The sequence below is a fragment of the Mchenga conophoros genome, linkage group LG5, assembly GCF_057382185.1.
Source record: "Mchenga conophoros isolate Kocher_MC1m ecotype Shallow Benthic linkage group LG5, M_conophoros_male_GT1.1, whole genome shotgun sequence".
In the NCBI taxonomy this organism is placed as follows: Eukaryota; Metazoa; Chordata; class Actinopteri; order Cichliformes; family Cichlidae; genus Mchenga; species Mchenga conophoros.
The window spans coordinates 7,888,868-7,901,241 of NC_140530.1; the positions used below are offsets into that span (position 1 = coordinate 7,888,868).

Here is a 12,374-nt window from a genome sequence, read left to right on the forward strand (position 1 = left end):
GGATTCTTCCTGTTAAAAGGGAGTTTTTCCTTCCCACTGTCGCCAAAGTGCTTGCTCATAGGGGGTCATATGATTGTTGGGTTTTTCTCTGTATGTATTATTGTAGGCTCTACCTTACAATATAAATCCCCTTGAGGTGACTGTTGTTGTGATTCGGTGCTTTATAAATAAAACTGAATTGTTCTAGAACTGAAGAAGCTTCCTGGAGGAGGGGCAAAAAATCTTCAAAGATCTAAAGAAGTCCAGTGTTCCACTTTTTAGGCTCTAAAGAATAGCACCTGAATACTCAAGTGTCTTTTTCCCTCAGTCCATAAGATAAGATAAGATAACCTTTATTAGTGCCACACGTGGGAAATTTGTTTTGTCACAGCAGGAAGTGGACAGTGCAAAAGTTATGAGGCAAAAATTAGAATACAATAAGAATAAATACAGTACACAACTGTACAGAATAGAATAAAATAAAATACTATATACAGTAGAATAAAATAAAATAAATATACAATAAGATAAAAATAGAATACAAATACAAATACTATATACAACTGAGTAAAAATACAACGATGACAGAAAGGATTATTGCACTTAGTATTATTGCATATGTATGGATGTGTGTGCTTGATCAGTTAAAGTCTTTATTATGGAGTCTGACAGCAGTGGGGAGGAAAGACCTGCGAAATCTCTCCGTCCCACACCGTGGGTGCCGCAGTCTCCCACTGAAGGAGCTGCTCAGTGCTGTCACAGTCTGCTGCGTGGGGTGGGAGATGTTGTCCATCAGGGATGACAGCTTAGCCGCCATTCTCCTGTCACTCACCACCTCCACTGGGTCCAGAGGGCATCCTAGAACAGAGCTGGCCCTTTGGATCACCCTGTTCAGTCTCTTCCTGTCCCCAGCAGAGATGCTGCCGCCCCAGCAGACCACACCATAAAAGATAGCAGAAGCCACAACAGAGTCATAGAATTTCTTCAGGAGTGGGCCCTCCACTCCAAACGACCTGAGTCTCCGCAGCAGGTACAGCCTGCTCTGCCCTTTCCTGTAGAGGGCGTCTGAGTTATGAGTCCAGTCCAGTCTATTGTTCAGATGAACACCAAGGTACCTGTAGCTGTCCACAGCCTCAATGTCCATACCTTGGATGTTCAGTGGTTGCAGTGGATAATGCTTGTGCCTGCGAAGTCTACCACCAGTTCCTTGGTTTTACTGGCGTTGATCTGGAGGTAGTTCAGCTGGCACCAGTCCACAAAGTCTTGGGTCAGACCTCTGTACTCCTTGTCGTCCCCATCAGTGATGAGGCCGACTATTGCAGAGTCATCAGAGAACTTCTGCAGGAAGCACTGGGTGGAATTGTGGGAGAAGTCTGCAGTGTAGATGGTGAAGAGGAACGGAGCCAGAACCGTTCCCTGTGGGGCCCCCGTACTGCAGACGACCCTGTCCGACACAAAGCCCTGAGTCCTCACATACTGTGGTCGGTCGGTGAGGTAGTCCAGGATCCAGGTAGTGAGGTGATGGTCCACTCCAGAGTTCACCAGCTTGTCCTTTAGAACCGAGGGAAGAATGGTGTTGAAGGCACTGGAGAAATCAAAGAACATGATTCTCACAGTGCTTCCAGCGGTCTCCAGGTGAGCGAGGGAACGATGTAGGAGGTGAATGACGGCATCATCCGCTCCAATGCCAGGCTGGTAGGCAAACTGAAGTGGGTCCAGTGATGAGCTTGTTAGGCGCCGAAGCTGAGCCAGGACCAACCGCTCCAGGGTCTTCATCAGGTGGGATGTCAGAGCCACCGGCCTGTAGCTGTTGAGGTCCTTGGGGCGTGAAGTCTTTGGCACTGGTACAACACAGGAGGTTTTCCAGAGCTGTGGAACTCTTCCCAACCTCAGGCTCAGGTTGAAGAGGTGCTCCATCACCCCACACAGTTGGTCCGCGCAGGACCTGACGACCCTCGAGCTGATGCCATCTGGACCCGCTGCCTTCTTGCCATTAATCCTCCTCAGTTCCCTCCTAACCTGGGTGGTTGAGAGAGACAGGCTGGAGCCTTGTGTTGAGTGTGTATTGGATGCTGTTGTTGGGGGTGGGGGGGAGTGAGCAGGGTGAATAGAGGAGGTGTGAAGTGTCTGAGGTGGAACAGCAGCAGTGGGGGTGGGTGAGTCTGCAGCCGATGTTGCAGACTGCCTCATGGCTGAGTCAAATCTGTTGAAGAAATGATTCAGTTCATTTGCCCATCTCACATCCCTCCCAGGCAGAGAGTTCTGCTGTTTGTGGCCCGAGATGGTTCTGAGGCCTCTCCAGACTTCACCAACGTTGTTTTGTTGAAGCTGGTTCTCCATCTTCTGCCTGTAGCTCTCCTTCCCATTCCTTATCAGTCCCCTCAGCTCTCTCTGCACCCTTTTCAACTCCTCTTTGTCTCTGGATAACAGGTATTCTGAGTATTTAGGCCATACCAATATAACATTTAGAAAAAAAGCCCCATTCCACCAAAAGTTAAGATTTTAGTTAGATAGCTTAGCAGTGTTTTGAAGCTAGGCAGCAACCCAGAGTCTCTGCAGGCAGTGAGAAGGAGGATGGCAGCTGTGTCATATAAATGGCTCCAATGAGAGGTGTAGTGTCTTGTATACCAAGGCATATGGCGTCTACTTCCGTCTGGGTAGGGGGGATTTATTGTAAGACTATAAAAATAGCCTGCACTGTATCGACGCACAGTCAGTCTAGTCAGTCATATTAAGGCCAATCAATGTGTTCGATAAAAGGAAGACAAAGAGCTGATTGATTTTCTAGTTTTATTTTATTTAACCTGTGATGTATACTGCTACCCTGACATTTCTTTCCTCACTTTAGTCTTAAAACCGTCATGTGGCCTGATAAAAGTGCCAAAAATCTGGAGTAACGTCGTCTTAATGACACTCGTAGCTCATTCATAGCTCACACAGACGCGAGCAAGAAAAGCCAACACGTCAGCAGACTTTGAAACTTTGTCAGTGGTTGTCTGACTTGATTACAGGCGTGACTGCTGTGAGCTAAAAGGAGATGAGTATCCAGAAAGACATGAGACATGCCTTTAAAATAGCATGTGACTGTGCTGAAGTGATGGGGGAAGTGTTCAGATTAGCAACATAGTCTATGAATATAGAAAGAATATAAAAAACTCCATCAGAAGTAAAAATTGTGAGTTATAATATTTAAGGAAACAACAAGTATAATTAGAATCAGAATCAGAATCAGAAAGGGTTTTATTGCCAAATGTTGAGCAGATTTACATCCATCCATCCATTCGCTTCCGCTTATCCTTTTCAGGGTCGCGGGGGGCGCTGGAGCCTATCCCAGCTGTCATAGGGCGAGAGGCGGGGTAAGGTTTACAACATTAGGAAATTGCTGCGGTGCTTCAGTGCAAACATACTGTCATAAATTACGCATAAATAGACATGAAAAAATGAATAAATAAATAAAAATAAGAATAAGAATTAAAAGTGCTAAGTAGATAGATATATACATGATATATACATGAGTGCAGGTGGTGATCAGTGCCAAACATGGAATGATGCAGTGAACACAGCGTAGGGTCATGTGTTAGGGGTGGGAACAGTCGTACGTTTATTGTTCATGTGTCCAACAGCAGAGGGGAAGAAACTGTTCTTATGGCGAGAGGTTCTGGTGCGAATGGACCGGAGCCTCCTGCCTGAGGGGAGCAGGTCAAACAGACTGTGTCCAGGGTGAGAAGGGTCAGCTGAGATCCGAGCTGCACGCCCCAGTGTTCTGGAGGTGTACAGGTCCTGCAGAGATGGGAGTCTGCAGCCAATCACCTTCTCAGCAGAGCGCACAACACGCTGCAGTCTCTGTTTGTCCCTGATAGTGGCTCCAGCGTACCACACGGTGATGGAGGAGGTGAGGATGGACTCGATGATTGCAGTGTAGAATTGCATCATCGTCCGTGTTGGCAGGTTGAATTTCTTCAGCTGCCTCAGGAAGTACATCCTCTGCTGGGCTTTCTTAATGACAGAGGTGATGGTGGTACCCAGGAAGCGGAATGAGTCCACAGATGGGGGTCTCAGTCAGGATGATGGGGGGGAGTGGAGCTGTGTGCTTCCTGAAGTCCACAATAATCTCCACTGTCTTCTTGGCATTCAGCACCAGGTTGTTGCGGCTGCACCAGGACACCAGACGTTCAACCTCCCTCCTGTAGGCAGACTCATCCCCGTCCGAGATGAGTCCAATAACGGTGGTGTCATCTGCAAACTTGATTAGCTTGACAGACTGGTGGGTGGAGGTGCAGCAGTTGGTATACAGGGAGAAGAGCAGGGGAGAAAGAACACAGCCCTGAGGGGAGCCGGTGCTGATGGTCCGGGAGTCAGAGACATTCTTTCCCAGCCTCACATGCTGCTTCCTGTCTACTGAACTACTCGTGATTTGATGTTAGGGCATCATTACTGCTGTGGCTGTGAGATGGCCAAGAAGTTAACCTTGACTAGGATGGATTTCCATTACAAACCCTTTTGGATCGGGATATTTCTACTCTTGTTACCAAAAACTGAACCAGTCAGTGTTTTCTTTTGGAGCAATATTCAATCAGAAAGTTCTTCAAAGAAAAAAGAAAAACACAAAAAATGCCACAACTGATTTATAAGTGGCTGATCTGGTCAAGTCAGTTTTTGTGCCGCTCTGCACCATTTCATGCACTCTTCCTCTTTTTAAAATGCTTCAGGCTTGGCCAGTGTTGGTTCCTCAACTTAAAAACGATGCTCCTGGTTGTAACCAGCCGTAATCGCCAGTGATGATTCTTGACATCTAAGTCAGATCAGTTTGGCACAGATATTAATGCCTGCTCTACGTATGAGATCAGGTCCCTTTTTAAATCACGGGAGAGCTGGACCTAAGTGGAGTGATTGAAAAGGGGTCCAGCTGTGCACAAGGTTACAGCCTTGAAGGGAGATTAGCTAAATGGTGGTTTTTATTTATTTTTACGGGCAGACTCACCTTGCAAATGTAATAAGGTACATGCGAAAGCACCAGTCTGTCAGCACGAGTAGGTGCAGTTAGTGCAATAGACTCAGCTGATGATGGGTGTATTTCATTCGCGCCAGACAGAGCAGGTTAGCTGTATTTTCGGTGTTTATGCACCAAGTTAAGGAGCTGCTGTATTTATTTGCAGTGTTTAAGTTTCTGGATCACTAATAAAGATTTAGGTCTTTTTGTCGAGTATGCTGTGTAATAGTAATTTCAATCAGCTGGGGTTGCAGTTATTCTTTCATACTTTAAATATCACTTTTAGAACCCAGAGTGCAGAGTGACGTGTCAATTTTCTCATCTAACTCTTACAAGGAAGAAAGTCTGTTTTCGAGAAGTGTCTAATTATTAATGCTGTGTTGCTATATTATTATTATCGGCATGTTTAACCACACGCTTGAGTGCCTGAAATTCGATTTATTAGCTACAATCTTCCTCTCCTCTTCATCTGGATTTGCTGCAGACAACACTGTGCACATGTCTCTGCTCCATGTAAACACTGCGGCACGAGCTGTCAGAGTTTACAGCTGTGTGACACGCAATTAATGAACTTTGAGTATGATTTAGTTCCTGTCTGTGTGTGTGTTGCAACACGTCTCTAAGAGGCAGCGGCAGCTCTGACAGGACCACACAGCGACCTTGACAGGAAACAGCTGATTAGGTCATTCAATAAGCTGGCTAAGTCCCAAGTATTAAATGTACTACTGCTTCCAAATGGCTCTACAGTAATTTCAGTCAGCAAATACAATAGATTTCAACTTTTACTTACAACGAAACAACCTTTCAATAGACTAATGGTGGAGGTGAGGAGGAAATAAAGAGAGACATAAAAACAGGGATCTCTTTGAACTCTGCAGCAGAGAGAAGACGTCTGAGAGGAGAGCAAGTGGAGATTAGCATGCATTCACAGACTACAGATTGGCAACACATGTTTCCGGCAGGGGGTAGAAGGAAAAATCCACTGTAAAACAGAATTTATGTAATATATGCCTATGATCCTGATCAGCTTAGACTTGATTTTTCATGGATGAACAAGTAGAACCAGAACCAAGACTATGTTGTTGATGCATCAGGAGAGTAATCCTAAGAGCGGTTACATTCACAGTGGACAGCAGCTGGAGTTCCACATCTGTACACCTGTACAAGGTATGCACACCTCTTTTAACTATCAGGAATATGCTCAACATGTAAGGCGTTTAAACATGTTCTGAATCCACGATGGCCAAATCTAATTCACTGTCAATGGAACAACTTCGGGCTTTGCTGATTAGAAACTTGCTGCTTTCTGGTTCACAGACGACATGTATGTGTGAGGATAATGTGTGAGGATAAGTCTCGTGTAATTATTTACTCATCAGTTGAGCCTTTGGAATTTGTCACGTGTGATATTTGATTTGTACTTTTAAAAGACGTCACTATCACTGCCAAATTGACAAAATATTATGAGATTAGACCTTTTTCTCTTTTTATTTATGGGTTCCTACCCTGAACATCACATCTTTGTACCCCAGAAACAAACAGCTTTGATTCAAAGCAGTAAGAAGAAGGATATATTGCACTTTCTGTAAAAAATATATTATTATCAGGGAAAAAGATCAAATGTCCACAGACTAAATAACGGTTCTACGAAGAGGGGAGACATGGAGATAACAGGTGTTAACAAAAAGCAAACTGCCTTTTAGCGCAAAGAATCAGGTGACTGTTCTGTACAGAAATGCAAGTGTGCTGCAGGATTTGTGGGCACACGAGTTTTGCCACAGTCCTCTCTCAGTGGCATTTTCAGCTGCCAAAATGCGACGGGGACTGCTGAAGACAAAATGGAGACATTTGTCCGCGACATGATGTCAAAAAATTGAAAGATATTGAGACTATCACTTGTATAAAAGCATGCAGCATCAACAGGGAGAGGAGGAAGAGAGAGATAAAGGACTGCAGTCACGCACTCACCGGTACATGGGAGGTGGGCTTCCCTCGGCCTCGCAGCTGAACACCACCTCTCGGTTTTTCTCCACATTCTCCACAGGATACACGATGCTGCCAGGCTGCTTGGTAAAGACGGGGCTCTGTAGGACGCTGCTCTCTGTGGGACAGCAAGGAAAGACAAAACTTATCCACCAGCCTGTTTGCCAAGCAGCCAATTAGTCAGCGGCAGAAACAGGTTATTGCTGCTTTAAGTCTTTGAGAGGGCAAAACCACAAAGCAGGCAAAACATATCAATTTGAACTGCCTGTCACGACACCGAGCACAGGGAAGAATGATTTGAAGTAAGACGTGTCTTCAGCTTCTATTTAGGTGGTAATAGGGTATAGGGATAGATTTATGTTGGACTATTATCGAGAAAAATGTTTGCATTTGCTTCAGACAACTCATTTTTATTTGTTAATTTATTTATTTGCCCAGTGATGTTAGGATCATTTACCCCTGCAGAGGTGCAATCAGTCAGTTTCTCTTTGTTGTAAATGGCACAAAAGAAGTCTTAGTTACTTCGTTAAAGCAGCCGTTAAGGCCGCTTGAGGAAAGCAATTCGTATTTCTTTGTTGCAAATCGCAACCAAAGTCAGTCGGAATCAGTCGGTTCCATCTGATATCAGTGAGCTCAGGTTTTTATGGAGAGGTGCTATTTTATATTGAATGTTTTGCCAAATTGCAAAGAATAATGGTTCTGTAAAAAAGTAAAAAAACCCCAAAACAAAACAAAAAAAACCCTCTAAAAGCAAAGAAAATCATTTTTAATTTATAAGCCTGTCTCTTTTTAGACGTCTGGGCTCATAGCCGCTAAAAACATTTAACCTGAACACTGTTGCTGGTAGAGTGACTGAAGGAATTTCTTTTCTTTTCTTTGTATATTGTAACCAAACAAAAGACAGACTGCAGAACAGCTTGTGACATCAAACATTTACAATGAAGGTACACAAGGCTAAAATTGTGAGATAAATTATGGAGGTGTATTTCACATCTGATGTGCTGTTGGGAGTGTACATATATATACAGTGGGGCAAAAAAGTATTTAGTCAGCCACCGATTGTGCAAGTTCCCCCACCTAAAATGATGACAGAGGTCAGTAATTTGCACCAGAGGTACACTTCAACTGTGAGAGACAGAATGTGAAAAAAAAATCCATGAATCCACATGGTAGGATTTGTAAAGAATTTATTCGTAAATCAGGGTGGAAAATAAGTATTTGGTCAATAACAAAAATACAACTCAATACTTTGTAACATAACCTTTGTTGGCAATAACAGAGGTCAAACGTTTACTATAGGTCTTTACCAGGTTTGCACACACAGTAGCTGGTATTTTGGCCCATTCCTCCATGCAGATCTTCTCGAGAGCAGTGATGTTTTGGGGCTGTCGCCGAGCAACACGGACTTTCAACTCCCGCCACAGATTTTCTATGGGGTTGAGGTCTGGAGACTGGCTAGGCCACTCCAGGACTTTCAAATGCTTCTTACGGAGCCACTCCTTTGTTGCCCGAGCGGTGTGTTTTGGATCATTGTCATGTTGGAAGACCCAGCCTCGTTTCATCTTCAAAGTTCTCACTGATGGAAGGAGGTTTTGGCTCAAAATCTCACGATACATGGCCCCATTCATTCTGTCCTTAACACGGATCAGTCGTCCTGTCCCCTTGGCAGAAAAACAGCCCCATAGCATGATGTTTCCACCCCCATGCTTCACAGTAGGTATGGTGTTCTTGGGATGCAACTCAGTATTCTTCTTCCTCCAAACACGACGAGTTGAGTTTATACCAAAAAGTTCTACTTTGGTTTCATCTGACCACATGACATTCTCCCAATCCTCTGCTGTATCATCCATGTGCTCTCTGGCAAACTTCAGACGGGCCTGGACATGCACTGGCTTCAGCAGCGGAACACGTCTGGCACTGCGGGATTTGATTCCCTGCCGTTGTAGTGTGTTACTGACGGTGACCTTTGTTACTTTGGTCCCAGCTCTCTGCAGGTCATTCACCAGGTCCCCCCGTGTGGTTCTGGGATCTTTGCTCACCGTTCTCATGATCATTTTGACCCCACGGGATGAGATCTTGCGTGGAGCCCCAGATCGTGGGAGATTATCAGTGGTCCTGTATGTCTTCCATTTTCTGATGATTGCTCCCACAGTTGATTTTTTCACACCAAGCTGCTTGCCTATTGTAGATTCACTCTTCCCAGTCTGGTGCAGGTCTACAATACTTTTCCTGGTGTCCTTCGAAAGCTCTTTGGTCTTGGCCATGGCGGAGTTTGGAGTCTGACTGTTTGAGGCTGTGGACAGGTGTCTTTTATACAGATGATGAGTTCAAACAGGTGCCATTCATACAGGTAACGAGTGGGGGACGGAAAAGCTTCTTACAGAAGACGTTACAGGTCTGTGAGAGCCAGAGATTTTCCATGTTTGAGGTGACCAAATACTTATTTTCCACCCTGATTTACGAATAAATTCTTTACAAATCCTACCATGTGAATTCATGGATTTTTTTTCACATTCTGTCTCTCACAGTTGAAGTGTACCTCTGGTGCAAATTACTGACCTCTGTCATCATTTTAAGTGGGGGAACTTGCACAATCGGTGGCTGACTAAATACTTTTTTGCCCCACTGTATATGTGTGTGTGTGTGTGTTTAAAGGCATGCACGATTAATAGGTTAAGACAAATAAGAAACAGATATATAGTGTTGCACATAAATGAGAAGGGAACATAACCTCACACTGGTGAAGAGCTGGAAGCGAGGCGAGTCTTGAGGTTGCAGTTTTTAAAGCGACCCCCTGACCAGCATCCTGCTAAGACCCTCAGTCCAGCCCAGAGGCTTCATTATAATACACATACAGTTTCTGATGTTATGTTGCATCAGAACATAACATGGGAGAGTAAGCTGTGCTTGGTACTTTTATAATTTATATGGCAGGTATCCTGTATCTGCTCTTGTGTTTAATCCTTCCAACTCACAAAAGAGATTTCAATTCAGTTCAGTTTTACTTATATAGCACCAAATCACAGTAACTGACACCTCAACCTTTATATTGTGAGGTTAAGACCCTCCAATAATACTGAGAAAACCCCCAAAATTAGGCACGAGCAAGCGATTTGGTGAACGTGGGAACGAAAAACTCCAGGTTAACAGGGAGAAACATCGAGCAGAACCAGGCTCGGGGGGCATCTGCCACAACTGGTTGGGGCTAAGGGGAAGGACAGAGGACAAAATGTCACTGTGGGTTCAGCATGTAGAAAAAAAACCCCGAAACCAAACCTAAACAGATGAAGAAACTGAGATCACGAGCTAATGCTCAATGTTCTGTCACACAGATTGGTTCTTCCTTGGCCTAAGCTCCGCCTCTTTACCTGGTTTTATCATGTAGTTTGGTAGTTCAGGCATAAAAGTGGTTTGACAGACAAACAGCGGTTATGTTTACAGAAACAAACAGCTACATTACAGAGTTTTAAAAAAGAAAGAAAGAAAAACAGAAGAACACAGCGGGTGCACTTTTGTAGCTCAGTCCTCAGTGTTGTTGAAAAATGGGCTATATTTAAGTCTTCTTATTACTACTTCTGATGCATGATTCACACTTCACTGCAGATATCTACATAACGTAGCATTTTCTTAATATTTGAAAAATGGAAGGAAATACAAACCATTAAGTGAAACATGTTAGCTGCCGCCTTGAACCTTGCTTTCTTTTTCTTTTACTTTCAGAAACCACAAGAGAAACTAAGCACAGGTCAACATAAAGTGGAAATTACTTATACTCTGCTTATGTTTTTAATACTTTAAATGTCCATGAAGGTTCTTAGTTTAAGTTTAATGCTTAAGCTATCATTATCCAGGCAATCTAACTAAAGTCTTGATATCAGCAAAGAAATATGAATCATGCTAAGAGCAAACATGTTGCATTTTGGGGCAGATTTAAAGCTGTCAGTCAGTCTGTCTGTTGTGTAGTGTATGTGTGCTGTGATTCAGACACTCTTGAGTTTCACAGTCTACAACAGCTAACGTTTTTCTATTGTTCTTTTATCTGTTTTGCTGATAGAGAAGATGACTCGATTACATCTCCACAGCAACTCTTAGCGGGGGAAGAATGTAAAAGTGGTGGTGACAGGTGCTATACGTATGATTGAATGGGACCAACAACAGTTTATGTCACAGTATTTGTGTTTCAGGTTCTGAATTAATAATCTTTGTTTATTGTTATTCATGGTTTTTGTTATCTTTATTTCTTACGTTCTCACTGATGGTTTGGTTCAAGATGGCGCCAAGTATGGCAGCCTCGTCGCGAGCTCCCCCAAGCAACGGCTTTCTTCTGTGTTTAAATTTACTTTTCCTTTATTTTTTCACGAGCAGCACTTGTCTCCTTGTGTACGACCGACAAACCTTACTGGACATAAAAGACGGTCTTTCTTATAACTTTCCGGAGTTCAAGTTTTGCAACACGGACGCTCCGTTTGCAGACCCCCCATTCATCTCACCTGAGACGCCTTTGTTCTCTGGCCCTGGAGGCCGCAAACGCCGACGCAGAGGGAGAAGATCTGGTGTTCTGGTTCGACTGAGACGGCGCACTTACAGACCACCGTTACCCAGTTTATTACTGGCTAATATGCAGTCTCTGGAGAACAAGCTGTGCGAGCTTCGGGCACGGATCTCATTCCAGCGAGAGATGCGGGACTGCTGCGTGATCTGCCTCACAGAAACCTGGCTATCGGACAAAGTACCGGACTCCGCAATACAACTGCCGGGGTTCTCTGTGCACCGCGCGGACAGGTCACAGGATCTTACTGGGAAAAGCAGAGGCGGTGGTGTGTGTTTCATGATCAACAACAGCTGGTGTGATTATGCGAACGTGCACCCGGTCAAATCCTTCTGCTCACCGGACCTGGAGTACCTGATGATTAAGTGCCGGCCATTCTGGCTACCGAGGGAATTTACAGCAGTGATTATTACGGCTGTTTATATTCCCCCACAAGCCGACACTGACCGTGCACTCAGGGAACTGTACAGCGCGATCAGCAGTGAGGAAACCGCACACCCAGAGGCAGCGTTTATCACAGCCGGAGACTTTAATAAGGGAAACCTGAAGAAAGTCTCACCAAAACTCCATCAACACATCCTTTTCAACACACGTGGAAACCGGCAACTCGACCACTGTTACACCTCTTTCCGGGATGCGTACAAAGCCCTCCCCCGCGCCCCATTCGGCCAATCAGATCACTGCTCCATCCTGCTCCTGCCCGCCTACAGGCAGAAGCTGAAACAGGAAGCTCCAACCCGGAGGGCGGTGCACTGTTGGACGGACCAATCGGAGTCTGCGCTGCGGGACTGTTTTGATCACGCGGACTGGGAAATGTTTCACATGGCCGCCAGAGACATTGATGAATACACAGACTCAGTCTGTGGATTTATC

At 44.6% G+C, this 12,374-nt stretch overlaps 1 protein-coding gene across 3 annotated transcripts in view; it reads right to left on the bottom strand.

Annotated features, from left to right (window-relative positions):
- cntn4 (contactin 4) overlaps positions 1 to 12,374 on the bottom strand; it is a 218,326-nt gene that overhangs the window by 148,501 nt on the left and 57,451 nt on the right. For all 3 annotated transcript variants that reach the window (XR_014892415.1, XM_085273021.1, XM_085273020.1), the window contains exon 3: positions 6,938 to 7,070. Coding sequence is in view for 2 of the 3 variants with exons in the window: in XM_085273021.1 (XP_085129147.1) it covers positions 6,938 to 7,070 (133 nt within the window). In the remaining variant the exon portion in view is untranslated. The remainder of the gene's footprint in view (positions 1 to 6,937; positions 7,071 to 12,374) is intronic.